We start from the raw sequence: 27,492 nt of genomic DNA on the forward strand, positions 1-27,492 counted from the left end.
GCCGCTGACAACACTACAGATGGCTAATTTTATTAGTGCGATGGAACAGGTTGTCCTTGCTCTTCCACAGGATGCAGCGAAAGAAATATGACATGAAGAGTGTTGTACACTCACGAGGTCCATTCTGTTGAAGTCAGTCCTCTCCAGGGAGGAGAGCAATGTGCTTAAACATTTCTGAGAAGACTCCGAGGCAACAAACAAAATAAATTCTTCAGCCCTGATACCACTTCAAGTATACAAGCACGAACTGTACAGTTCGCTAGGAAGAGTAGAAACTGATCAAACCAACAGTATGAAGAGGAAGATCATTAAATTTTCCAGAATACTACCCTAGAAAATATGGTACAAAGACTTTGTTCCTGAACAGCTGTACTGTGGAGACTGTAAGGACTACCTAAAGCCCATAAAGAAGGGATTCCATTCCATTCTGTGGTAAGAAACATTGGAGCACGAACATATAAGTTAGTAAACTACTTGACATCAGTGCTTGGCCTCTTTGTCACCATAACATATGCAATTTGACACATTTCATTCTGCAAGTTCAGAACTTCCAACTTGGTCAGGAACGACTCATGGTGAGCTTCAGTGTAGCTCCGCTCTTTAGTGTGATACTTGTAATGTCATAGGGCTTTTAGTGTCTGCGAGGAAATGACAATGCTGCAGAATCATCACTTCACTGTCAGCACAGATGTAATATACTTGTCGATAGATGGTTGACTAAAAGCCTAGCATTTGAATCCTGGAAGAGGGACTGAAATTTGACATGTGAGTCAATCTATGGGAGAGCAGGGAGTCAAAAAACTGGGTGTAGAACGAGCACGGAGGATAATATGTCACGTGACAAGCACTAGCAGCTGACAACTGAGCACACCGAAACAGAGCACTGTGCGATGTGAAGGCTTGGCCCATGGGATTTGAAATCAGTGATACAACTACCAGCCCAGGCCTGTTTATGCTGGAAGGTGAAAACACAGACTAGTGGCTCTGTTCATGGCATGCTTTGCTTGCGCCCTCTGTAACAGTTTTCTGTACTGTTCTGCTGCAATAACCATGCTGGCTCCTCTTCATCTGTCTTAATGTCTGCTGGGTGTAATACTAAATCCCTCATCCCTGGAAAGGCCACATAGGACAAAAATGGCCAGTTTTGTGCCGTAACAGTGGATTGCCTACTGAAGGAAACAATGCCAACATGATGCAGCTTGCTTTGCCAGAAGGGCAGAAGATTGCAGAGGCTGGGATAACAGTTGGTATACCAGCATGGGCAGGTGTGCAGGCAAAAGATGGCACTGCTTCAAACTGTTCTGCAGCGAAAGGTAGGATGGCCGAGGGTATGGAGGGGGTGGGGGGGTGGGTGGCGGTGGCAGTGGGTGAGCACTGTGCCACAATAGGGAGCCTACCGCCTGAACAAGATTGCTAGTGACCTCATCAGGTGACTGGCTTGAAGATGGCGGCAGGGAAGATCCAACAGGCTGTCTCTGCAGCTGATAGGAATGATGGATTGCTGCATCCAATATCCTCCACAAACAACTGCTGACCTTTGTGGCCCATCACCACACCCAGAAGCCACCCCTGTTGTTGGCTGAAAGACTGAGGCCAAACAGCAGCCCCCTGAGGAAAATATGGCAAGCCATATCGGTCCGGTGCATGCAACACAGGGTGCAACAGATCCAAAAGTAGCTGTAGCTGGCACCCATGCAAACTTTCTGCTGGACTACATCTGTTAACCAGTGTTGCCTGGTGTCATTTTGGAACAAGGCAGACATGGACTTCTTCATTCAGATTTTGACTGTACACATGAAGTACTCCACCTCTGAGTTGGATGCTGATTGAAAGGGGTGAGTCAGATCCTGGATACCATTCCAAAGGTTTCAAACTCCCATGACACAAATTGCCAATCATTAACAGATATAAGGGTCCAGGGGCAGCTGTCAATAACAAAAATGACCAACAATGCACAAAGAGTTGTCATCGATGATGTGGGTAACAGCTTGATGACCTACAAGAAATTTGACAAAGTACCACATGCTTCCCAAGAAAAGACCTGAAAGATTGATGTGTACCCTGTCCCAAGGGTGCTCTGGGACTGGCCTGTGGTAAATTGATGCAATTTTGCTTCTTGGTTGTTTGCACAGGCTGCACAAGCCTGCACAAAAGGTTCAATATAACTATCAATTGCTGGCCAGTAGGTGTGACAATGTGCCGAAACCTTCTTACAAGTCTTACCTCAGTGTGATGCATGCTGCAGCTGGAACATGTGAGGAAGCAATGCCAGAGGAATGACTGCTCAAGAACTTTGTACCTCTGTGACATGAGGACCCCCTGGATAATATTGTGTCTGTTGCTTAGAAGAAAAATGTGTGTCATGCCAAATCCACCCCCAAAAAGAGTGCAACCCGGACACACCATCTGGACAGCTGCAATTATTTTCTGGAAAAGCAGGTAGGCAGCTGCAATGTCTCACACTGTCAAAGGAAAATACAGCAAAGTCTGCTGCAAAGCATCATCCAAGATGAAAAGAAGTGACTAAATTTTATCATTCTCAGAAATTAGGACTGATCTGTTTTACTTAGTAAAACCTTTGTAAAGCCAATATTGTGGCTGTAGGAAGTTTTTACCAACTGAAATAGATTTCTCCTTCTAATTTCTCAGCATTAGAAACTATGCCCCACCAGGCATTGAAGGAAACCTATGCATTACTGGATATGAAAAAGAAAATATGTGATCTAGGCTTCAGAAAGTTTTTACCAAGTGAAAAGAGGTGTATTCTATCAGTTGAACTCCGGGTCCTTTCCTACTGGCAATTGCAATACTGCATCTGCTTGCTTAGTGGATGGTCAGTATTAAAAGACTGTAATACTAATTACTAAGCAAGGATACATAACAGTAATTACTATGGAAGAGTGAACACCTCAGCAATCAGTGGGCTGTCCTATCCAGCAGCTTGGAATGAGGGCTGAATAAGGAAATAAGTGGTTTGCTGTCAGTGATGAGTAGGAACTTTGCCCCATTCAAGAAAACTTGAAATTTTTTAATTCCAAAAATGATAGCCAGTGCCTCCTTTTCCACTTGTTAGTAATTATGCTGGGAGTGCGAGAAGCGTCTTCAATGCATAAACAGTGGGCTGCTTGGTACCGTTTGATTTCTGATGTGACAGTACTGCACCAATGGGCTGCATCACAGGCCAGAGTTGAAGGTTTACCAACCATAAAAGAAACCAAACAGGACACACAGCACAAACGCTGCATGAAGACTGAAAAGCCCATTTATAATTTACATGTCAGAAAAATTTGATGCCCTATTGACGTGCAGGTTAAGAGGGTGGCAGATGTGCACAACCTAGGGAATGAATTCAGCATAATATGACATTTTGCCTAAAAAAGGATTGGCAGTCCATGAAGTTCTTTGGTGCCAGGCAGTGATTTTGACATGATTATCTGTGGGAACAAGGCCATCTTTTCTGAGCACATAATTTAAAAAATACACCTTTGGGGGAGAAAAAAAAATACATTTTCTTATTTCCAACTAAGGCCATTCTGCAGACGGAATTGGAAAACTGCCTGAAGATTTCGAAAGTGCTCCTCTCATTTGGAGCACATAACCCAGACGTCATCACAGTAGTTTGCGCAACAGGGAATATCCTGAGTAAACTATTGCAAATATCATTGATAAATTCAGGCGAGATTCAAAAAAGTAAGCGATTAAACTAGTAAAGCCTAAAGGTGGTTTCACCACTAAGAAACTCAAAGAAGTGTTGTCCAGTGGTAGCTGCAGGTAAGCATCATGTAACAGGTAAGCATCATGTAAATTGATGCCTGAAAAATACTGACCCCATGACAGCTTCACCAACAGTTCCTCCAGATGTGGATTTGTGTACAAATCCATGACACATTACACATTGTGCATTGAATGTCTGTTTAAAAGAACCATAAAGGCACCTGATGCCATCTGGTTTTGGGATTACCACCGAAGGCGTGACCCACTAACTCAATGAAACGGGAGTAATGACACCAGGGTGCTGCCAACGCTGCAGCTCGGCCTTGCCCTTGTTGCACATGGAAGATATTCTCAGACATCTGCTTGTAAGACCATAGTAAGGATTCCAAACCCTGAAATGGGACCGATTGAGACACTTGACGTAGTGGCTGTTGCAACACAGGGCAGACCAAGACCCTGTGCATATCTAACTTAATTAGGCTGGCCATCCCATCTCTCCCATATCTACCTGAATCATTATTGGCTGCCCATCCACTACCAATGAAAGTACAAAATATTGGAGCAATGCTTGCAGGGTATCAGAGATAGCCTTCTAGTCCAGGGAAAACACTGGGACCTCTGATGACTGTAACAAACTTTTTCAGCAAACCCAATATGTGCCCTCTACACGTGAACAGTCCTGTGGAACATGTGCTGAATGACAGTCAGGACAAAACCACACTCTTGCCCATTGAGTGAAAAAAGGTGCCAAAAGAGAGCAACACACAGAACCCAAAAACATTGAGATTAACACGAAGCTTTGATCGATACTTACCCATCGAGCCTGCCTCGGGCGAAGATGGTCAGTACCGTGATGTCACTGTACTTGAACCGTCGGTGAATTGCGTAAACACACAGTGGCTCAGCTGAAGGCAAGGCCACCTCGCTCACCAACGGTGAGGGAGGGGTGGGCGAAGGGGGCTTAGCTGTGCACTTGTAACTAACTTTGTTACCTGCCATTTGTGAGAAAGTACATCCCTTGCTGCTGCCATAAGTTCATGTGATTCAGCAGTCAGATGCTGTAGTTTGGACCTCCTGGTCGGATGTTAATCACATTGGGGACTCTCAGAACGACACATGCACGAGAGACTTTGCAGGTCAGCAAACCGTGCGGCATGTGACTGCCTGGGGAGCTTGTGGTACCAGTTAAATTGTAACTGTGCCAGCACCACATGCGTTTGATGATAAAAATACTGTATGAGCAAATTACAAAGTTCCTCGAAGTTAACTTTCTCAAGGTTGGTAGAGGGCTTTAAATTCTGTATGATCTTGTATAATTCTGCAATGCTGGTCAATAACAAGGCAGCCTTATCAACTGGATTGATGATACACCTTACCTGTCTCTGCAGCAAGAACCAGCGCAAGTAATTCTCTGACCTTCCCATTGAGTTATTGAAGCCAGCGAATGGTGTCGGTGGGGAAAACTTCTTTGGGAGCTCCTGGCCTGCCACCAGTGCTGCATGCGTATGAAACAATTCCACATTCTGGTGGAGCAGTTCCTGCATCTACTCATGCTTTATCTTTTGGAGGCAAACTTGTTCCTGCTAGCCTTTCAAAACTAAGCCAGGTCCACGGTGACCACAATTTAATATTATGAAAAGAAAGAAATGTGTCACACACAAAATAACATCCTATGTCATCACTTTAGTATCTGTGTGGGTGACAATGCTGCAGACTCATCACTGACAGTACAAATATATCTATACTAGCTGATGGGGGGGGGGGGTCAACTAAAAGCCAGGGATTTGAAACCCCAGAAGAGGGAACAAATCTCAACATGTGAGTCAATCTATGGGAGAGTAGAGGCTATCAACACCGTATAGAGAATGAGCACAGAGGAAAGTACAACACACGACCATTGTGAGTGACTGACAACTGAGCACACACAAATACACTGTGTGAGGTGAATGCTTGGTCCATGAACATTGAAATCAGCAACAGAACTGCTGGATCAGGTCTATTGCTGCTGGCAGTGTAAACATGTGGGTCAGTGGCTCTGTCCATACCACACTTCGCCCACACCGTCTGTGACTATTCTGCACTATTCTGCTGTGATAAGGGTGCCAGCTCCTCTGCATCCATCTCAATGTCTGCTGGCAGGGATGCTAAAGGGCTGTTGTTAAAGGAACTCTTTGAGTTCATCCTCACATCAGTCTACTCCTGTTTGATGGAAATTCCTACAAGCAAACTGACAGAGTGATGATGGATTGCCCACCACCACCAGTGGTAGCCAATGTGTTTAAGGATGCATTTGAATAAGAAGCCCTTGAATCAACAATTCTTCTTCTTTATTCATGTCAGAGGTACACTAAAATGAACACATATACAATACATACAAAGAAAACTATATAGTATTAACCCAGAATTGGGCAACTTTGATAGCATTGGGTGCTGCAGACATTAAGTCCTTCATGCTACAGCTGGTTGGGCACGAATTATATTTGAAGAGATGCCAGGTTGTCTGCAATTCACGCCATTCGCACATTGTTGTGTTGTCATTTGGAAGTTCCATTTAAGGAGATTGTCCCTCGATCTTGTGACTTTGGTCTGTAGTTTGTTCGCGGACTTCCAGATGACCCACTTCTCTGTGTGTCCAAGTGGCAGGGATTCTTGTGGTGTCATCCAGTTTGACAGGTGTTGTCATCTTTCTTTCCACTTGGTGAGTCGGGTAGCTGCAGCTGATCCTTCTAAGGGCTGTGAAGTTGTTACGAAACTCTTCCTGGACTTCAGTCTTGTCTTGGCAGGTTGATGTCCAAAGAGTGGATGTGAGGTCACTGTATTTGATTTATGCCCCTCAATGTTAGCGGCAACCTCTCTTCTGATGTCACATGGAGCAATCCCAGCGAGACATTGAACTTTGTCCATGGGGGTTGGCCTTAGGCATCCTGTAACAATCCTACAGCTATCATTTAAGGCTACATCAACCTGCTTTGCATGTACTGAATTGTACCCCTCTGGGCTAGCATACTCTCCTGCAGAATAACATAAGGCAAGAGCTGTTGTTGTTAATGTTTGTGGATGTGTACCCCAGTTCGATACTGCCAGTTTCTGAAGAAGGCAGTTTCTCGAGGATACTTTCTGCTTCAGCTTCAGACAATGTTTTTTGTAGGTCAGTGTACGGTCAAGAGTGACACCTAAATACCTTGGGTGGGAACGATATTCTAGTGCAACTCCATTCCAGAATATTTCAAGTTTCCTGTCAGCTTGTTTATGTTTCAGATAGAATGAACACTCTTGCGTTTTCTTAGGATTGGGTGCGAGTTGATTATTTTCATAGTAAGTACCAACCTGTTGTAGACCGTGTGTAAGCATTATCTCTGCATCTTCAAACCGATTGGCCTGGGCAGCAAGAGCAAGGTCATCAGCATATATGAAACTTTTGCATTATTGAGGCTGTGGTTGATCGTTGGTGTACACATTAAATAAAATTGGTGACAGTACAATTCCTTGGGGGAGACTGTTCTTTTGAGTTCTCCATCGGCTGTGTTTTCCTTGGAAGTCCACAAAAAAAACATTGATTCTGTAGGAGTGTTGCAATTATCCTTGTCAGCACGTAGTCGTTAGTCAGGTTGTAGATTGTGTGCAGTAACACTCTGTGGTTTACGGTGTCAAAGGCCGCCGAAAGGTCAACAAAAGCTACACCTGTTATCTTTCTCTGTTCAAAGCCATCTTCTATTAACTGAGAAAGATAAAGGATTTGTGAGGTGCAATTCTTGCCTGGTGTAAAGCCAGCTTGCTGCGAGATAAGAAGTGTATCAACTACTGCAGTTAAGTGGTGAAGAATCATTCTCTCTAACATCTTATAGAGATGGCAAAGGAGAGATATTGGCCTTTAGTTCTTCGGATCCATTGGTGACTTCCCAGGTTTTAGTATCGCAATCGCGTGCCTTGCGCCATAATTTTGGGATCTTGAAGAAAGCCAGACTGTGGTTATACGGGTTTAAGAGCCAGTCTTTGGTAGCGGTGCCAAAATGTTTAATTTTCTGTACGCAAATGTCGTCTAATCCTGATGCCTTGCCATTTTTGCATTTGTGAATGGCTTCTTCTAATTCACCTAGGTTGAATGGTCTAGTCAGGTTATTATTCTGAGATTGTTCCTTAAACTCTAATTTGAAGTCCGGTTTTTGGATAGGAGATCTTGGTTTAGCATTTTCAAGAATCTGTGTAGCAATTTCATACGGAGTGATGTTAGCGTGATTGGCATGTTTGGTTGGATTGTTATTTAGTTTTCTCAGCAGTTTCCAGGCCTTCTGGCTGCTAATTGAAAGATCTGTTTCCTCCATAAGTTTAATCCATCTTTCTCTTTTGTTTTCTGCTATGGAAGACATTACTTCTTGACCAGCCAAGATGGTTTGCTCATTGAATGGATCTTGTTCAAAAAGTGACAGATATTTATTCATTAGGGCTGCCGACTAGGTTCTTAATCCATAGAGGTTTTGTGTTCTGCAGCCCCGTGGCATAGATGACCGTGATACCTTCTTCACTTCATCCACAAACTTATCATAGTTTTCTGGTGTTGCCTGGAGATCAGTTCAATTGTATCCAGATTGGTACTAAAAAGCTCCCAGTTAGCCTTATGGAAGTTGTATCTTCTGCGGAATGGAAGAGTTCTCGGTTGGGATACTGCAGTAACTTGGCACATCACAGGGCGGTGTTGAGAATGCACATCACAGGGCGGTGTTGAGAATTGGGTAGAGGGTGGCAAACTGTCTTAACACATTGTTGGCCTATGTGCTCACTTGCGAATATTAGATCTGGGTTATATCCACGTTTCCAACGTCCACTGTTGAAAGATGCGGGGAGTTTACTATCGTGGATGAGAGTTAGTTGGAAGGTGTCAGACCATTTCAGCACTTTCAACGATGTGCATACACATTTTTTTCTGATGCATAGATGATATATTCGAGATCTTACCACATGAACAACAGTGTATGCAAGACATTTTGCAACATCTTAACTCACTGCACTGAAACACGGAGTTCACGGTAGAGATCTTCTAGTCAAGAGAAGACCATATGGCGCACTAGGACACAACATTTACCACAGACTAACACTTAACACATTTACACTTGCATGCTTCCAGCAGCCCCGAGGAGTTTCACAACAAGGCATCCTCCGCACACTAGTGCACAGGGCTTGGGAGATCTCCGACCAAGAGAGTTAGCAATGGCGTTTGAGCACCTAAAGAATGGTTTACAAACACAGCCTGATCAAGTGTGCCATAAAATCAAAGGAGCCTAGACAACAGAAAAAGAAATTTGTTGCAGCGGCATTTATCTCTTATATTGGTATCACATCTGCAATAAATTAATAAAATACTTGGGGAACGTAATGTCAAATATGTAATTCACCCACTGCCCAAGATGGAAATTGTGTTGGAGTTTGTTAAGGACAACGTAGAACTCTGGAAACTAGGAGTCTACTGTGTCCTGTGCCAGTGTAGGGAAATGTTCATAGATCAGACCATGTGGACAGTAAGGAAAGATGTACAGACCACAGATGTCACACAGATCAGGAATGGCCAACAAAGTCAGCTGTTGCAGAGCGCTGTGTTTCCCAAGGGGCCTAACATGAATGCTGATGGTGCCAAGTTGTTAAAATAGGCCAACACATTGTGGAATTGCATTTTACAGTAATCTATAGAGATCCTGCTACACGAAAAGCTCATAAATAAGGACAGCAGTTTCCAACTAAGTAAGGCTTAAGACACAGCCTTAAGCACACTCAAAGCTCGACAGTCTGTCCACTCACACCACGCCAAATGAAGAGCTGAGATTACACTATGTAGATGCGCCTCTTCTGCATCAGCATTGTCCTGATTCCTGAAGTGGTGGCACAGAGAGCGAGGGCTAGGACTGGTGTCCCGGCTGCACACTTGCCCTCAACTTCACCAGCAGCTCCCTAACCAGGTATGACAAATGTGAGCTCAACAGCAGAAGGAATTGGTTGTATGAAACAGCATCCAATAGAAGATAATGAGTCACCAGGACCACCTAAAGATGCCAATAAGTCAACATGCAGAAATGCTGCATGATTTGGACAATGCCACCTAGCTGAATATCCGAGAACATGCCAAAAAACGTCTGAATAAAGATAACCAATTACATTATAATATAGGTGTTGAGATGTGGATATACACATAGTGCTGCTCAGTTATGAACCTAGCATTCTTGTTCAGAGGGCACATATGAGCAGTAGTCAACAAGTTTTAATTAACACCTAAAAAAAGTTATGTATTTAATTCTTTGTTTGTTTGCACATGCATGTCTTCTCTCCTTGTACAGATTGAAATTCCCATGTCACAATACTCTTACATGCCACCAGAGGAGCAAAACCAAGATGGTGCAGCCGACTAATAAAGTGGAGATGGGCTGCATCATTTTGTTAAGTATCCTCTACCAGCATACTGCAGCATGAAGATTTCAATGGGTTGCAGGACTGCAGACATGGAAAAAAACTTTATTTTTTGCCTGATAATTAAAGCTCTATGGCTATTCCTTGTACACACACAATACTGGGACAATGTAAGTCTCATGTATTTATTTGTGTATTCGTTTGTTCTGAAAAACAACACTTGTTCATATGCTGGGCCATTTTGTTCCAGTACTTCCCTATATGCCCATCCACTTTGGAATGCCTCCACTATATGGTCAGTGGATATGTTTATTTGAATCCATTGTTTCTGTTTGGTTCATGGTTTCTTAGTGTCATTTTAGCAGAAGAGTTTGCGTGAAACACATTTCAGATATCTTTATATCTTTTATATGCTTTGAGTACAGTAAGGGAAGTTCTGGCAGACTTTAAATACTTGTGGAATAAAGGAGACCACTGCATAGTAGAAGCGTTGAGTTAATGAATTAAAACTTGCTAGCATTCAAATGAATCCTTTAACGAGTTCTGCCCTCCCCCCCCCCCCCCCCCCACACACACACACACAAAACCTGGGGGGGGGGGGGGGGGGGCGTGTGCCTCTCCATGTTTATGTTCGTTTCTCCTTATCCCTAAGTATGTATGTTTTTATGTGCTTTGTGAATACTATTCATACAACTACTATAACATTCATAGTTCTGTTGAAAGTGTGCCAGCTAAAAGTAAAAGCAATATTCAAGGAGATCCTGTATATAACAGATTCTAAGCCATTTGTATACTTTGTGTGTGGGGGGTCGGGGGGGGGGGGGGGGGGTCGAGCGTGCGGGTGTTTGTTTTCAAGGTGAACCATCAAAATAATGTAAATATCTTTGTGATGTGGAATACAATAAAAATAAGTAATAATAGAAAGCCCAGAGGCAGTATGTAAGCAGAGCCTACTCTGTTTATAGCTACCAAAGACAGTACAATTCTATCTCTTTCTGTTGTGTAAGTGACCATTTACAGTGGACTATTCCATCATTTAATATGCATAAAAGTTCTGATTTTAACTGAAAGTGTTGGCACATAGTCTAAAGGTCTAAAATTAAGTTAAGTTCCTTATCTGCACCATAATCCAAAATATCAGTGATAAGAAAAGTGAATTTAAAACTTCCTGGCAGATTAAAACTGTGTGCCCGACCGAGTCTCAGTCAGGCACACAGTTTTAATCTGCCAGGAAGTTTCATATCAGCACACACTCCACTGCAGAGTGAAAATCTCATTCTGGAAAGTGAATTTAGTTATTAGAAATCTTATTAGAATGCCTCTGCTACAACTGGCAAAAATTACAATACTGATGATACCTGCAATTTTCTAGACTCAGACAGACTAAAATTTAGTGAGCAGTCAGTGTAAGTTTGCATTTTAACAATGCTGACCAGATGATGAAATCTAAATATAATTTTAGGTAATGTGGAAAAATAGTTAGAGGTTTTTCCTGGTCATCATTTAGAGGCATGTTTATAGAGACCTGTTTAGCAGTTACATATGTGCATAGTCTGTAAAAATAAAATACATATGTGCTCGGTACAGAGTTTACTCTAAGTAACTGACTAGCACTAATTAACTTTTCAGTGAACTAATTTCTATTTTTAGTTGCAGTTTAGTTTTGTACCTTGCATCGCTAACAGAATTACATGAAACAATTTTCAGATCATTGCATGAATCTAAGAGAGAAAGCTGGTGACAATGGAAATATATTCAGTATGGAGAGGCGGCTTAAAAAAATTAGAAAAAGACAAGAAAAACAGAGGATAAAACAGTATGAAGAAGATAAAGGAAAAAAAGATTTATTTTCATTTTTGAATACCCATTTATCAGGTCTGTCATACTAACTTTTTACAGCAATTTGTTTATATTATGTTTAAAGATTAGTTACTGAAACTGAATTCAAGGACCTCTGCATTTCTTACTGTTATGATAATTTATAATTACTGTGTTGTGTGAAAAGATACTTAACATTTGAAGAATATAACTGAATCGGCATATCATGGTATAGTAAACATCAGCGGCTGTGTATGGCACTAACAACTGTAAGATCACTTTGGCTCTGAGTATTATTTCACAACAAGGAAGACAGAGAGAAATTCAGTTGGTATTGGATTTTCTGTGATTTTTCACTGCCGTTTATAAAATCAGTCTAAACACCAAGCCATACCATACGTGCTTTAATGGTAGGTATTTGCAATAGAATTTACATTTCAGCACTTCTCATTCGTTTTAGTCACATACACTTACCATATTTTACGGACCATAAGACGCTCTTTTTTCTTCAAAAATTGCCTCCAAAAAAATGGTTCAAATGGCTCTGAGCACTATGGGACTTAACTTTTGAGGTCATCAGTCCCCTAGAACTTAGAACTACTTAAACCTAACTAACCTAAGGACATCACACACATCCATGCCCGAGGCAGGATTTGAACCTGCGACCGTAGCAGTCACGCAGTTCCAGATTGTAGCACCTAGAACCGCTCAGCCACTCCGGCCGGCAATTGTCTCCAAAATGCAGGTGCATCTTATACTCAAAATTGATATAAATATGTCCAGTGTTTGATTTAAAATTCCAGCCACTCTTAAAAATGGCCGTATATTCAATGTCACGGGAAACCTATCTCTGGCAACACTGGGTACAACTGGCAGCAGCAGTACACCGATGCAATGAACATGAGCTGCGGGGATTCACAAGCTTGCTAACACTATCTCCCTCCTGCCTTGCCATCACAAACCCACAACACTCTCTGGCTTATGATGCGTTATTGCATTCTACAGTGCCAGTGAACTTGAAGTAAAAGTGATTTGTATTACTGGTAACAGTACAATACTTTTGTGAGTAGCTGGTTCTGTAATGGAAAAAAGTAAAAGGTGTTCATATGATGCAGGCTATAAATTTAAAGTAATAGCATATACAGAAGAACATGGAAACAGAACAGCTCCCCCCTGCGGGTCTAGGGGCCAGAATAGGCTTGAGGTATTCCTGTCTGTGGTAAGAGGTGACTAAAAGGAGTCTCACACATTTCGGCCTTTATGTGATGGTCCACTGTAGGTTTGACCTCCATTTTCCAAAATTTTCCCAAAGAGCAAGAAAATTGGGGAAGGGCGCCTTACATGGTGCTTAGTGTCCATCGTGCGCTGAGATGTCTCGCATCCTTCATTTACATGGATCTGCACTTCTGCCCATTCTCCAGCTGTTGGGCAAGGTGACTCTCCTGGGTGCGTTTTCCTCCATCCTCTGTGCAGTATTGCTTTCTGCGCTGTTGGCAATAATGGACTTCTTAGCTCGTTAGCACCCGATATCCAGCGTGGTAGCCAGTGCGTTGTGGTGGGGCCGCTATGTACCCTGTTTGTTGTGGCCCCCTGACCACACAGGGATTGCTCTGCTGATGCTTGTGCCCCGTTAACTCCCCACGTATGCCAAGGAGTAGATGCCCATCACCCTGGGGCATTGGGACTCCCAGCAATGGCCATCCTGTCAGGTGGCCTTTGCTGCAGCTGGGTGGCACATGTGGGGAGGGCCTCTGGTCGGAGTGGCTGGCATCAGTGCAGATGACACACCATGAACCATAGTATGTCATCTCTTGCTGGTGGTCAAACACCAGCAGTCTCTAAGTGGTCAAGTGTTAAGAAATATGACCCCAAATCATTCCTCCCTCCCCTCCCCCCCACCTCCCACAGCCACACCATGGGAGGAATGCCAGGCTAAGGATGGCAGCGAAGCTTATTCACCCCAGTACCTCGTATGTACGAGTTGTTGGGAAATCTTTCTTGTCTATGAAACCTCAGTTTTTTGTGGAGCATTTAGGGGACAAGTTTGGGGAGGTGGAGTGCTTGTCCAAAATGTGGTCAGGGTCGGTCTCGATCAAAACAGCATCCTCTGCCCAGTTATGGGCACTACTTGCCTGTGACAAGTTGGGGATGTTTCTCTTTCCATCATGCCCCATAAGAGCTTAAATATGTTCAAGGGTATGATGTTTCACAGGGACCTTCTTTTGCAGTCTGATGATGAGCTGCACGCCAATTAAGAGTGGTGAGGTGTCCATTTCGTCCGGCATGTCCACCGGGATCCGAGGCATAATCAGGTTGCCACTGGTGCCTTCATCTTGGCCTTCGAGGGTGATACATTACCTGAGAAAGTCGAGGAGATGGTATACTGCTGTGACGTAAAGCCGTATATCCCTCCGCCGATGCGGTGCTGGAAGTTCGGCCATATGTCTTCCTTCTGTACTTCCAGCATCATCTGTCAGGATTGTGGACATGCTTGACATCCCAGTACTCCCTGTACCCCGCCTCCCATCTGTGTCAACTGCGGAGAGCACCATTTGCCATGCTCGCCAGACTGCAGGATTCTCCAGAAAGAAAGAAAAATAATGGAATACAAGACCCTGGACCGACTGACCTACACTGAAGCTAAGAGAAAATATGAGAGGCTACATCCTGTGCATATGGCGTCACCTACGCCACCGCTATGATAACAGTTCAAGCATCTTCCATTCCGCCATGTACAGTTGGCTCCCAGAGCTGACAGACTCCACCTGCCCCCTTGATGGTGGGGGGCACTTCCCTCCCTGTTGCTCCTGCACCACCTACTTCAGGAGCAACATCCCCTCGAACCGTCGGGGGCGTCAGTCCCCACTTCTGCACTGGAGAAGCGTAAGTCTTCTTTGGCTCCTCTCACCAGGAAGGGATCCCTTGGGTCACTTCCTTCCCAGGTTCCTACCAGTGGCACCACCAGTGGCTGACGCAACCACAGGTAGCTGATCATAGGGCTTCACGGTCCTCCATGGTCCGTGAAACTGAATCAGTGAAACCCTCCCAGCTGGACAAACCTAAGGAGCAGTGAAAGAAACCTAAAAAGTAAAAGACCCCCAAGAACCAAGGCACTGCAGTGGCACCCACACCACCACTACCTACAAGCTCTGTGTCTGAGGATGAGGTGGCGATTCTGGCCCCCGTTGAGAACGTAGATCTCGCTGGACCCTCAGACACAATGGATGTCGATCGCACAGGTACTCGTCTGGTGGCAGCAGGTGACCCTGAGGCGTAGACTGCCTCGATGAGTGTTTCGTTCCTTCCCAGTCTCATTATCACGTAACCCTCCAGTGGAATTACAGCAGTTTTTTTCCACTACATGACTGAGCTATGGCAACTGTTAAGCTTTACGCCTCCTTTCTGCATTGCCCTCCAGGAAACCTGGTTCCCGGCAATGCGGACGCCAGCCCTTGGCGGCTACAGGGGATATTATAGCAACCGTAGGGACTATAATAGTGTGTCAGGTGGAGTTTGCGTCTATGTCCTGAACTCAGTATGTAGTGAACCTGTGCCCCTTCAAAGCCCTCTTGAAGCTGTGGCTGCCACGATAAGGACAACACAGGAAATAACTGTCTGCAATGTATATCTTGTTCCAGATGGTGCAGTACCCTTGAACGTATTGGCTGCACTGATTGATCAACTTCCCTAAACCTTTCCTACTTTTGGGAGATTTTAACGAACATAACACCATGTGGGGTGGCGCCATGCTTGCTGGCCGAGGTCAAAAATTTACTGTCACAACTCGACCTCTGCCTCTTAAATAAAGGTGCCCTCACACATTTCAGTGTGGCACATTGCACATATTCAGCCATTGATGTGTTGGAGCACCTAATAGCCTTTAAGCGGCTCCATCTCTGCGTTAGCCAGCTTATAAAACGACAGAAACAGGAGTGTTGGAGAGGTACGTGTCGACCCTTGGGTGGCATATGACGCCTTCCCATGTCTGAACGAAGATCAGACATCTTTTTGGGTACCAGACCCCAACAGGTGCCCCTGACATTAACATGAATGGCATGTTATCTACCAACACAAACGTGATTGCCGAACACTTTGCTGAGCACTATGCTCGAGCCTCTGCATCGGAGAACTACCCCTTGGCCTTTTGCTCCCTCAAACAGTGGATTGAAAGGAAAGTCCTCTCGTTCACTACACGCGACAGTGAACCTTATAATGCCTCATTTACATAGTGGGAGCCCCTCAGTGCCCTTGCACATTGCCCCGACACAGCTCCTGGCCTGGATCGGATCCACAGTCAGATGATTAAACATCTCTCGTCTGACACAAGCAACATCACCTCGTCTAATGGCGTCTTTTCATTGCAATGGCAGGAGAGTACCATCATTCTGGTACTCAGACCCAGTCAAAACCCGCTTGATGTGGATAGCTACTGGCCCATCAGCCTCACCAACTTTCTTTGTAAGCTGCTGGAACGTATGGTGTGTCGGCGGTTGGGTTGGGTCCTGGAGTCACGTGGCCTACTGGCTCCATGTCAGGGTGGCCTCCGCCAGGATCGCTCTACCACTGATAATCTTGTGTCCCTTGAGTCTGCCGTCTGAACAGCCTTTCCCAGATGCCAACATCTGGTTGCAGTCTTTTTTGACTTACGTAAAGCATACGACACCACCTGGCGACATCATATCCTTGCCACATCGTATGAGTGGGGTCTCCAGGGCCCACTCCTGATTTTTATCCCAAAACTTCCTGTTGTTCCATACTTTCCATGTCCAAGTCATTGCCTCCTGTAGTTCCCCCCGTATTCAGGACAATGGCGTTCCGCAGGGCTCCGTATCAATTGTCTCTCTAGTTTTAGCGGCTATTAATTTTCTAGCAGCAGCTGTAGGGTCGTCGGTCTCACCTTCTCTGTATGCAGATGATTTCTGCATTTCGTACTGCTCCTCCAGTACTGGTGTTGTTGAGCGGTGCCTACAGGGAGCCATTCACAAGGCACAGTCGTGGGCTCTAACCCACAGCTTCCAGTTTTAAGCTGCGAAGTCTTTTGTCATGCATTTCTGTCGGTGTCGCACCGTTCATCCAGAACCAGAACTTTACCTTAATGATGATCCACTCACTGTAGTGGAGACACATCAATTCTTACGGCTGGTTTTCGACACCCAATAGACTTGTCTACCTCGCCTTTGTCAGCTTAAGCGGAAGTGCTGGCAGCACCTCAGTGCCCTCCGTTGCCTGAGCAACGTCAGCTGGGGTGCAGATCGCTCTACACTGCTGCAGCTCTACAGAGCCCTTGTTCAATCCCACCTTGACTATGGGAGTGTGCTTTATGGTTTGGCGGCGCTCTCAGCGCTGCGTTTACTTGACCCAGTGCAGCACTGTGGCATTCAACTAGTGACAGGAGCCTTTAGGACGAGTCCAGTGACCAGTGTGCTGGCAGAGGCTGGAGTCCCTCCATTGCAGCTCAGGCATGCACAACTGCTGGCCAGTTAGGTTGCACACATTTGTAGTTCTCCTATGCATCCAAATTTGTCTCCTTTTCCCACACATGGCGGTTCATCTCCCGCATCAACAGCAGAGGTCCTGGCTTACAACTGCAGTTCACATCCGATCCCTTCTATCTGAACTGGAGTCCTTGCCTTTACAACCTATACTTGAGGTCCATTCGTGTACACTTCCTTGGTGTACACCTATGCTGCAGATTCTTTTGGACCTTTCGCATAGCCCTAAGGACTCTGTTAACCTTTCAGCTCTCTGCTATCACTTCCTCTCGATTCTCCACATGTACTGGGGCCACGAAGTGGTTTACACCGACAGCTCGATGGCTCTTTGTGTATGTTCATGGAGGACATATTGAACAGCACTCCTTGCCAGATGGCTGCAGTGTTTTCACTGCAGAGCTTGCGGCCATATATCATGCTTTTGAGCACATCCGCTCATGCCCTGCTGAGTCATTTCTGATGTGTGACCCCAGGACACGTCGAAATCCCAGGCAATGAACTTGCCAACAGGCTATGCAGAAACCACTTCTGGAGATGGGCATCTCCAAAACTGACCTGCGTTCCATCTTATGCAGCAGGGTTTTTTAACTTTGGGAGACGGAATGGCATAACAGTACACACAACAAACTGTGTGTCATTAAGGAGACTATGAATGTGTGGAAGTCTTCCATGCGGTCCTCTCGCAGGGAATCAGTTGTCCTCTGCAAGCTCCACATTGGCCGTACAAGGCTAATGCACGGTTACCTCCTCCGTCGCGAGGACCCACCTCGGTGTCACTGTGGCTCACAAATGATGGTCGTCCACCTCGTGCTGGACTGCCCACATTTAGCCACTCTGCAGTGGACTCTTAACTTTCCCAGCACCCTACCTTCAGTGTTGGGCGACAGTGCCTCAACAGCAGCTTTAGTTTGACGTTTTATTTGTGAGGGTGGGTTTTATCACTTGATCTAAGTTTTAGCGCATGTCCTTTGTCCCTCTGTGTCCTCCACCTTAGTGCTTTTAGGGTGGAGGTTTTAATGTGTTGCAGAGTGGCTGGCTTCTCCTTTTTATTCTCATGGTCAGCCAGCCATGGTAATCTGCTCTCTAGTTTTGATCTCTTCTACATTTTTCTTGCGTGTGTCTGTGGTTTTCTTGTCTGGTTGTGTCCATTTTAGTGTCTGTTGCCCTTCTGTCATGCTTGTGGTTTTCTCCTTTCTTCCAGCTGTGTTTTGTATGTCACTCCCACCCTTGTGGAATTATTTTAATCGGAACGAGGGACCGATGACCTAGCAGTTTGTCCCCCCCCCCCCCCCCCCCTCTTTTAAAGCAACCAACAGAGCAGCATTTCGGCCTCCACCAACAGAAGAAAAACCATTCACTGTTGGCAGGCTAGTAAAGAAGAACTGGAAAAAAAAGGAAGACAAAGTGTGCAAGTAGAGGACTGAATGCAAAAAAAAGAAAAAAAAAATGACGTATTGAAATGGATTGAAGGACACTGTCAAAATGACATTGGAATTAATACAAAAATAATTCTAGAGTTGAACGTAACAGATTTCAAGGGCAGAGTTGGTTGGTGTTACAGGTTTATGAAGTGTCATGGACTTGGCATGTGAACCAAAACATCTTAGAAGATGGCACAAGAGTATGATGAGAAAATATTATCTTCCCATCACTTTATTATTCAACACTGAAAGAAAACCAGTGTGGAACTAGGCCAAATAGTGAATATGGACAGAACTCCTGACATCTGATGTGTGGAGTAACAGAACTGTTGTCACGAAAGGTGCTAAAATTGTAACTATAAAAACAAGCGGACATGAAAAATATACTACACTGTTGTCCTTTAATGTTGTGCTGATGGTGCTAAACATAATCCAATGATCATTTTCAGGCACAAAACAATGCCAAAACCTTCTGAAATACCACTAGGTATTATTGTTAACATACATGACATAGGTTGGATGGATGAGGCTGGTGTGAAGTTATAGATTAACAGAGTGTGGGAGAGAAGGAAAGATGTGTTATGGAAGAGGAGTTCTCTTCTTGTGCTAGATCAGTTTACATTTTTGTGAAAGAGAAATTGAGATAGGAAAATACAGGGCTTGCTGTTATTCCGGGAGGACTTACTTCATAATGCAACCTCTTCATGTCTCAATAAATAAACCATTTAAAGTGTATATGAGAGAGGAATGGAACAAATGGATGATGGATGAAACCCAACATGAATTCACGCCGAAGAGAGCATTAAAACAATGTACAACCAAACAAGTGTGTCAGTGGATAAAACAGTCATGGTCTAGAGTGAGAGAAGACATGATTGTTAAATCTTTCAAGAAGTGTGGCATAAGTGGCAGTGAAGATAATCTTATGTATGATGAGGATCATGATGATGATGATGATGAAGAAGAAGAAGATGAAGAGGAAGAAGAAGAAGAAGAAGAAATGATGATTTTCAGGGATTCTAAAACTCAGTTCGGTTTTTGAAGCTGAGATTTTTTTGTAGTCTGGCTTTGCAATCTAATACTAAAAATGGTAATGTTACTTAAAAAAAAGTTGCTTAAAAATTAAGGTGCATATTATCCATAAAATATGGTAAATTAATTAGTGTAAGTCTCTCATTGATAGTGGAATGTTAAAGAAAAAGATGAAAATAAAATATAAATCTCCTTAGTTCATATGCATTTAATCAATATAGTGTTCTGTCTTTAAAAGAAATGCTCGCAGCACATTAATAGCTGACACTTGTTGTGTAGAATATTAATTAGATTGTAGTCCCACAATGAATGCAGTTTCCAGATGTGGAATGGCAGCTGCCTTCTACATTTAGTTGAAACTAGCTTGACTGCTGTTGATCAATTGGAATCTGCTTAAAGTGAAAGTGAATAATGTACAAGAGTTATTGAAAGTACTACTCAGTAAGAACGATTTCCTTGTCAAAAATGCAGACCACTTTGCTTCTTAAAAGCATTGTGCTATGGAGACTGTATGGAGATATCTTAAGGTACTTCAGCCATTCCTGTTAGTAAGTTTGTTGTTCTGTCTGACTACAAACAGGCTTTGTGTGATGTACTTATAATTTGCTTGGGTAAGATAGATACAGGACGATAATGTTCTTTATCACTGACAGTTTGGGGAAAGCATCTATAGTTCTACAAGGTGCACCCTGTATGCATGCAACCATTGATGATAGAGAGGAAGTTCAGTTACAGATAGTTACAGACAAGAAAATAACAATGCCTGCCATCAGGAGCCAAGGCCATACTTTCTTCCTTTTGGCAAAGATAAAGCAAACTATTTTTTACTCATATTACAACTCTTATTAATCTTCAGCATGGTCCCCTAAAATAGACAATAGTTTTCTGCAGAAAACTGTCCCATGAGGCAGACACGAACCAGAAGCCAGGAGCTGAAATGGGACTTACATCTTAAAGTTTGTGTTCCATGCTTAAGTAATATTTTCTGCATGCTCTCTGCTGCTTATGAGTATTAGACAATTTTACAACACATTTAATCTATTGCCAGTGCAAATCAAACAAGAATCAAATGGACATCTTTGGTGAAGAACAAACATTAAGCTTCCAAAATACTGAGTCCGTTATCAAATGTTTACAGAAAAAAATCAAACATTATAAGTATGAAGGAACACAACTTTCTTCAAAAATATTAAGAATTTCCATTATAATATGAAATATTTTCTAAATATGTGTAATTGTACAGCAGTTCAAACAGAATCCGGGATTGCTTTGACAAATTTCTTCACATGTATGTATACCTCTTGGAATATCCATTCATCGAAGGAATCCCTTTATTATTTTTATTCTGTATTTTTACAGCACCGTTTTACTCTTCCAAATATTTGTTATACAGGTCATGCAGATTTAAAAGCAACACATCAGTTGTCAAAAAGATTAGTTTTTAGGCCAGTAAATTGTTTTCCCTTCACATAAATAATAGGGATGTTCCTTCCATTTAAGGTTGATGTCTCAGTGCAATATGTTTTCAGATTCAAAACAGATTTAACTAACATGAAAGTGTTGTAAGAATAATAATAATCCATCTAAATATGATGGTTAATGTGCGCTTCTTCTCAAACAAATGCAAAATTGCTTTTCCAGCTTAACTCCTCCCTTTCATTGTCTCATCAAGCAACCTTGTGTACACAGCATATTTATTTATAAAACCATCCAAATTGGTTAGAATATGCATACTGATGTCTTGTTTCATACATATTTTCTAAGTGTCAGTGTTCCTGTCCAAAGAAACTCAGAGTTCTGTAAAGGTACATTTCTTAGTAATATGCTTGACACATTCTGTTGTTGAGGTTGTTTAGTATAGGTAATAAATTTTATTATCGATCATTTGATTTGAGTATCATAGCAGTGGATTTTTAGCAAAATGTAATGATGATGGTGATGATGATGATGATGATGATGATGATGAACATCATCACCATCATGTATCTGTCTCCTCTTACATTCATCACTATTCCATTATCTTAAAACAGCTGATCTTAATTCCAGTAGTCTTGTAATCAGATATGTTTTATGCTACCCATAGACTATGAGATTTTTCCCTTTGAAATATATCCGTAAGCTGTAGTCTAAAGAAATACAAACTTACTTTTTTTGTAAGTTGATGATACTGTATGTCATGTGGTACCTTATTCCAAGTCTTCCCTGATTTACTTACTTGACATCGGAAGTTCACTGAGGCTTTTTGCAGATGATGCTGTGGTGTATCGAGAGGTTGTAACAATGGAAAATTGTACTGAAATGCAGGAGGATCTGCAGCGAATTGACGCATGGTGCAGGGAATGGCAATTGAATCTCAATGTAGACAAGTGTAATGTGCTGCGAATACATAGATAGATAGATCCCTTATCATTTAGCTACAAAATAGCAGGTCAGCAACTGGAAGCAGTTAATTCCATAAATTATCTGGGAGTACGCATTAGGAGTGATTTAAAATGGAATGATCATATAATGTTGATCGTCGGTAAAGCAGATGCCAGACTGAGATTCATTGGAAGAATCCTAAGGAAATGCAATCCGAAAACAAAGGAAGTAGGTTACAGTATGCTTGTTCGCCCACTGCTTGAATACTGCTCAGCAGTGTGGGATCCGTACCAGATAGGGTTGATAGAAGAGATAGGGAAGATCCAGCAGAGAGCAGCGTGCTTCGTTACAGGATCATTTAGTAATCGCGAAAGCGTTACGGAGATGATAGATAAACTCCAGTGGAAGACTGTGCAGGAGAGAGGCTCAGTAGCTCGGTACGGGCTTTTGTTAAAGTTTCGAGAGCATACCTTCACCGAAGGGTCAAGCAGTATATTGCTCCCTCCTACGTATATCTCACGAAGAGACCATGAGGATAAAATCAGATAGATTAGAGCCCACACAGAAGCATACCGACAATCCTTCTTTCCACGAACAATACGAGACTGGAATAGAAGGGAGAACCGATAGAGGTAGTCAGGGTACCCTCCGCCACACACCGTCAGGTGGCTTGCGGAGTATGGATATAGATAGATGTAGATGCTTTTGTAGGTTCTTGATCGCCACCATCATTCCCCATATCTTCCTGTCCTGTAGTGAGGCATATTTGAAAGTTCTGCTTCCACACTGCCATCATAATGCTGAGTTTCTACATTCTTGAGAGTCCAGCCATACTCTCCAAAACTCAGAATTATCTTCTAATAAATTATGTAACTGATTGTCAGCAAATTTTTAATTTTCTTTTTTTGTGTTAGAAGTTCTGAATGTCCATTGTTTAGCTGCCAACAGACAATTAAATGAAGCTGTAAGCAGGAAAATGTACTCTGATACTTGATCAGTTGCCTGCAAAAACTAGACTGAATAATATAGGTGGGATGCCCACACTTATAGTCAGTCACAGTGGTAAGGGAAATGCTTGTAAGCATCAACCTCAGTGTATGTGTTAACTGAATGGACAGCATGAATCAGAAGCTGGGGACAGTGCCAAGTTAATGAGTGCATTTCTAGGTTTGTATTACCTCTTGAGGACCTTTTGTTCAAATTCCTGTCTGGTTATCTTCAGTAACATATTTTAACAGTTTCCATAAATCACTCCAAATGGCTTCTGGGCTATTTCTTTCACAAGGCAACATATTGCTCTCACCCTTGTTGAAATAGAGCTATTAGCCATCTTTAATAACCCCTCCTGAACAGGCCACGAAGGCCCAACAGTACTGACCAGCCGCCGTGTCATCCTCAGCCCATGCGGATACGGAGGGGCATGTGGTCAGCACACTGCTCTGCCGGCCGTATGTCAGTTTCCAAGACCGGAGCCACTACTTCTCAGTCAAGTAGCTCCTCAGTTTGCCTCACAAGGGCTGAGTGCACCTCGCTCACCAACAGCACTCGGCAGACTGCTGGATGGTCACCCATCCAAGTGCTAGCCCAGCCCGACAGTGCTTAACTTCGGTGATCTGATGAGAACCAGTGTTACCACTGCGGCAAGACCATTGGCCACATCTAATAACACTGCATATCTTATCATTGAGAGGGTTCCGATTATTTTTGTCAAACAGTTGTATTCTTGTACAGGGTGGTTGTAATTAAACTTTTGCTACTTGAGAGGTCTCCCATGAAACACAAGTGATTATAGAACAATGAAACCATGTGAAAACATTTGTACAGACATGTGGAAAGAAATACATTTTAATTTCCACATGAGGAGGTCCAAATCTGGTGATCTTGGTGGTGACACAGTTTGAAACAATCGGCCAAAGATTCGGTTTGCTCCTGGGAGAGGCCGATGGCCAATTGCATTGGAGAAGTTGCTATTGCAATGGCTGAGAATGTTACACACAATGTGTGATCTTCAAGCAGAGCACGAGCTGTGTCATTACAGCTGAACATTTCATGGTCTGCCATTTGAAAAGTGCTGCAAACAATTATGAAATGGTATCTGTACAAACTTCAGATTACTCGCCAACTTTTGCCATTTGATGCAGACATTTGAGTAGACTTTGCTTTTACATTTCGTGCTAGGTTTGAAGTTGATGACATGTGGCCTTGGAACATTTTGTGGAATGATGAAGCACACTTTAAGCTCACTCGGGCAGCGAAAACTCACAATTCTTACATGTGAGGATTGTCGTTGCTAATAAACGTACATGAAGTTTCCTTGCATAGTGAATGCAGCATTGTGTGGTGTGACTTCACAACACACTTCATGATTGGTCCAACGGTGGAGCTCCACCTGACATTGCTTGTGAGGTCCTTTGGTTACTCAGTAACCCATCTGAAGGAAACTGAATCATTGGCTGATCATACCAAACTGCCTAACCAAGATCACGAGATTTGAACCCTCTCATGTGGAAATTAAAATGCTGTTCTTTCAATAGTTTATTCGTTAATTCTCTTCTGCATGTTCTTACAAATGTTTCACACAATGTTTCATCGTCCTACAGTCACTCATTTCTCAGGGGAGGAGGGGGGGGGGGGGGGGGCGCTCTCAAGTAACAAAAGTTTAATTACAACTGCCCTGTATATCTATTGCATATAAATTAAGTAACACTGCAATGTTATAAAAGTCCTTTTTATTCATCTCCCAGGGAATACTGCAAAGTCTAAACCAGGAGTATCAACTGTTAAAACTGCAGCTGTTCCTGGAACGTCAAGCCTTAAAACACAGTCTTCTCGTGGTCTAAATGTTGCAAGTCTACAAATTGGAGAAGGAATTCGCCGAGCTGAAAGAGATCTTGCTCACCTTAATGAGTCTCTTTCACGTCACAGTAAAGGATCTGTGACATACAAAACACTGCTTGCAAAACAGGAAGAAAAGAAGAAGGAACTAATGATGCTAAAAACATCAGAATCTGCTGTTAATAATGAGCGAAGTCAGAGAAATGATTACAAAAAAATGACAACATTCTGATCTTCAAAAAGAACAAAGATTAGATAGCACAGCTGAATTGTTGGTGTTTAGAATTGTGGGTTGCATTGGGCTCTCAACACAGATGTGAGTTAAATCGCTAGTTTCCACAGGTATGTGTCAGCACACACTCCACTGCAAAGTAAAAGTTTTATTGTGAAATACGAGGGCAGTTCAATAAGTAATGCAACACATTTTTTTTCTGAAACAGGGGTTGTTTTATTCAGCATTGAAATACACCAGGTTATTCCCCAATCTTTTAGCTACACAACACTATTTTTCAACGTAATCTCCATTCAATGCTACGGCCTTACGCCACCTTGAAATGAGGGCCTGTATGCCTGCACGGTACCATTCCACTGGTCGATGTCGGAGCCAACATCGTACTGCATCAATAACTTCTTCATCATCCGCGTAGTGCCTCCCACGGATTGCGTCCTTCATTGGGCCAAACATATGGAAATCCGATGGTGCGAGATCGGGGCTGTAGGGTGCATGAGGAAGAACAGTCCACTGAAGTTTTGTGAGCTCCTCTCGGGTGCGAAGACTTGTGTGAGGTCTTGCGTTGTCTTGAAGAAGGAGAAGTTCGTTCAGATTTTTGTGCCTATGAACACGCTGAAGTCGTTTCTTCATGATGATGACACACGCTTTGCCCAACGACTAACCGTGCTTTTGTCCACTGCCAGATCACCGTAGACATTCTGCAAGCGCCTATGAATATCTGAGATGCCCTGGTTTTCCGCCAAAAGAAACTCGATCACTGCCCGTTGTTTGCAACGCACATCCGTTACAGACGCCATTTTAACAGCTCTGTACAGCGCTGCCACCTGTCTGAAGTCAATGAAACTATATGAGACGAAGCGGGAATGTTTGAAAATATTCCACAAGAAATTTCCGGTTTTTTCAACCAAAATTGGCCGAGAAAAAAAATGTGTTGCATTACTTATTGAACTGCCCTCATAAAACTCTTTCTTGTTAAAGCATCTAAAGTATTGGAGAAATGTGAAAAGAGAAGAGGTAAAGTAAAAGATTAGTTTTCTAAAGCATAAAAGATATTATTGTAAACAGGAGCATAGAAAGGAAAGCTGTGATCTTTATGACTCGACAAGCCAAATGTAGTCCTGGCTGTTGAAGGAACTGGATGTGGACATGTAACACTGCCAGCGGGTGCCCATTTGTTGTCTTTTAGCTATGTGGTAGTCATTTCAGAGATCATTAATTAAGTAATGTGTCAAAGTGTTCCACTTGCTTTAACCCCAATGTCTTCCTCAGACGTAGACATAATGGTGCTACACTCAAGCTGGGACCACAGTTTGCCTTGTTGGGTAATAAAAAAATATGTTTTTGTGTATAGATTCAAGACAGTTGTAAGGAAATGATATGTTCTTTTAGTGTACCCAATAAAATTATAAGAATAATGTTTCTGTCATTAAACAAGTAATTTTTTTCCTTGTGCCTAAAATTAAACCACATTTCCTACAGCAGTTGTAATCTGTAAGAGTAGCAGATAATCTCGATAAATTTCATGTTTATTGTTACGCTCTTCTGCCCTTCTTGAAGTAATGTGACTAACAGATTTGTTGCCACTACATTACACAATATAGTACAGAAAACCATTTAATACTATCCATATTGTGTTGGTGTTTGCACCAATAAAGAAGGCACATGTGAATGTTCTCAAAAATGTCTTCACCTCTGATGATGTAAAAGGTATTTATAAGGATGACTGGAGTAAGTGGTTATGGATGGATCTCACATATCTTGTGCACCACGAGAATTAGAATCAGTTGACTGCTACAGCAGTTTGTGTCCCAAGTTCATATGGTGTACGTGATTTCACCAGCAGTTTAGAGACTTAAGCTTGTTTGTATTGTAATGAACTTCCCCCCCCCCCCCCCCCCCTCCCAAACTTTGTCATTTCTTTTAAACTCATCAGGTGGATTTCCAAACATATCTTGTAGCAAACAATGAAATAATTTTCCTGTGCTTCAGAACATACCACAACCAATTAATCAGTAGTTTTTATCATGGTTAATGCTTGTAGTGTATATACAAATGTATATCATACCTGTAAACATGTATGTCTTTATCACTAAAAATATGGACAAGGTTGGACTACCTGAAAATTTGAAACTGGCAATTTTACTGTACTTAGTGTTTCTGCAGGACTGAGCTTTTCAGTAGAATCTTAAGTATT

The 27,492-nt window shown here is 42.9% G+C and overlaps 1 protein-coding gene and 1 pseudogene across 1 annotated transcript in view; one reads left to right on the plus strand and one right to left on the minus strand.

Moving 5' to 3' along the window:
* LOC126183660 (zinc finger CCCH-type with G patch domain-containing protein) overlaps positions 1 to 27,199 on the plus strand; it is a 166,962-nt gene extending 139,763 nt beyond the window's left edge. The window contains exons 9-10 of the mRNA XM_049925805.1: positions 11,815 to 11,982; positions 24,976 to 27,199. Coding sequence (XP_049781762.1) covers positions 11,815 to 11,982; positions 24,976 to 25,298 — 491 coding nt within the window. The 3' untranslated portion in view covers positions 25,299 to 27,199. The remainder of the gene's footprint in view (positions 1 to 11,814; positions 11,983 to 24,975) is intronic.
* On the minus strand, positions 23,765 to 23,885 carry LOC126185550 (5S ribosomal RNA; annotated as a pseudogene).
* Positions 27,200 to 27,492: the final 293 nt, after the last annotated feature.

This window comes from Schistocerca cancellata, chromosome 4 (genome assembly GCF_023864275.1).
Source record: "Schistocerca cancellata isolate TAMUIC-IGC-003103 chromosome 4, iqSchCanc2.1, whole genome shotgun sequence".
Classification (NCBI taxonomy): Eukaryota; Metazoa; Arthropoda; class Insecta; order Orthoptera; family Acrididae; genus Schistocerca; species Schistocerca cancellata.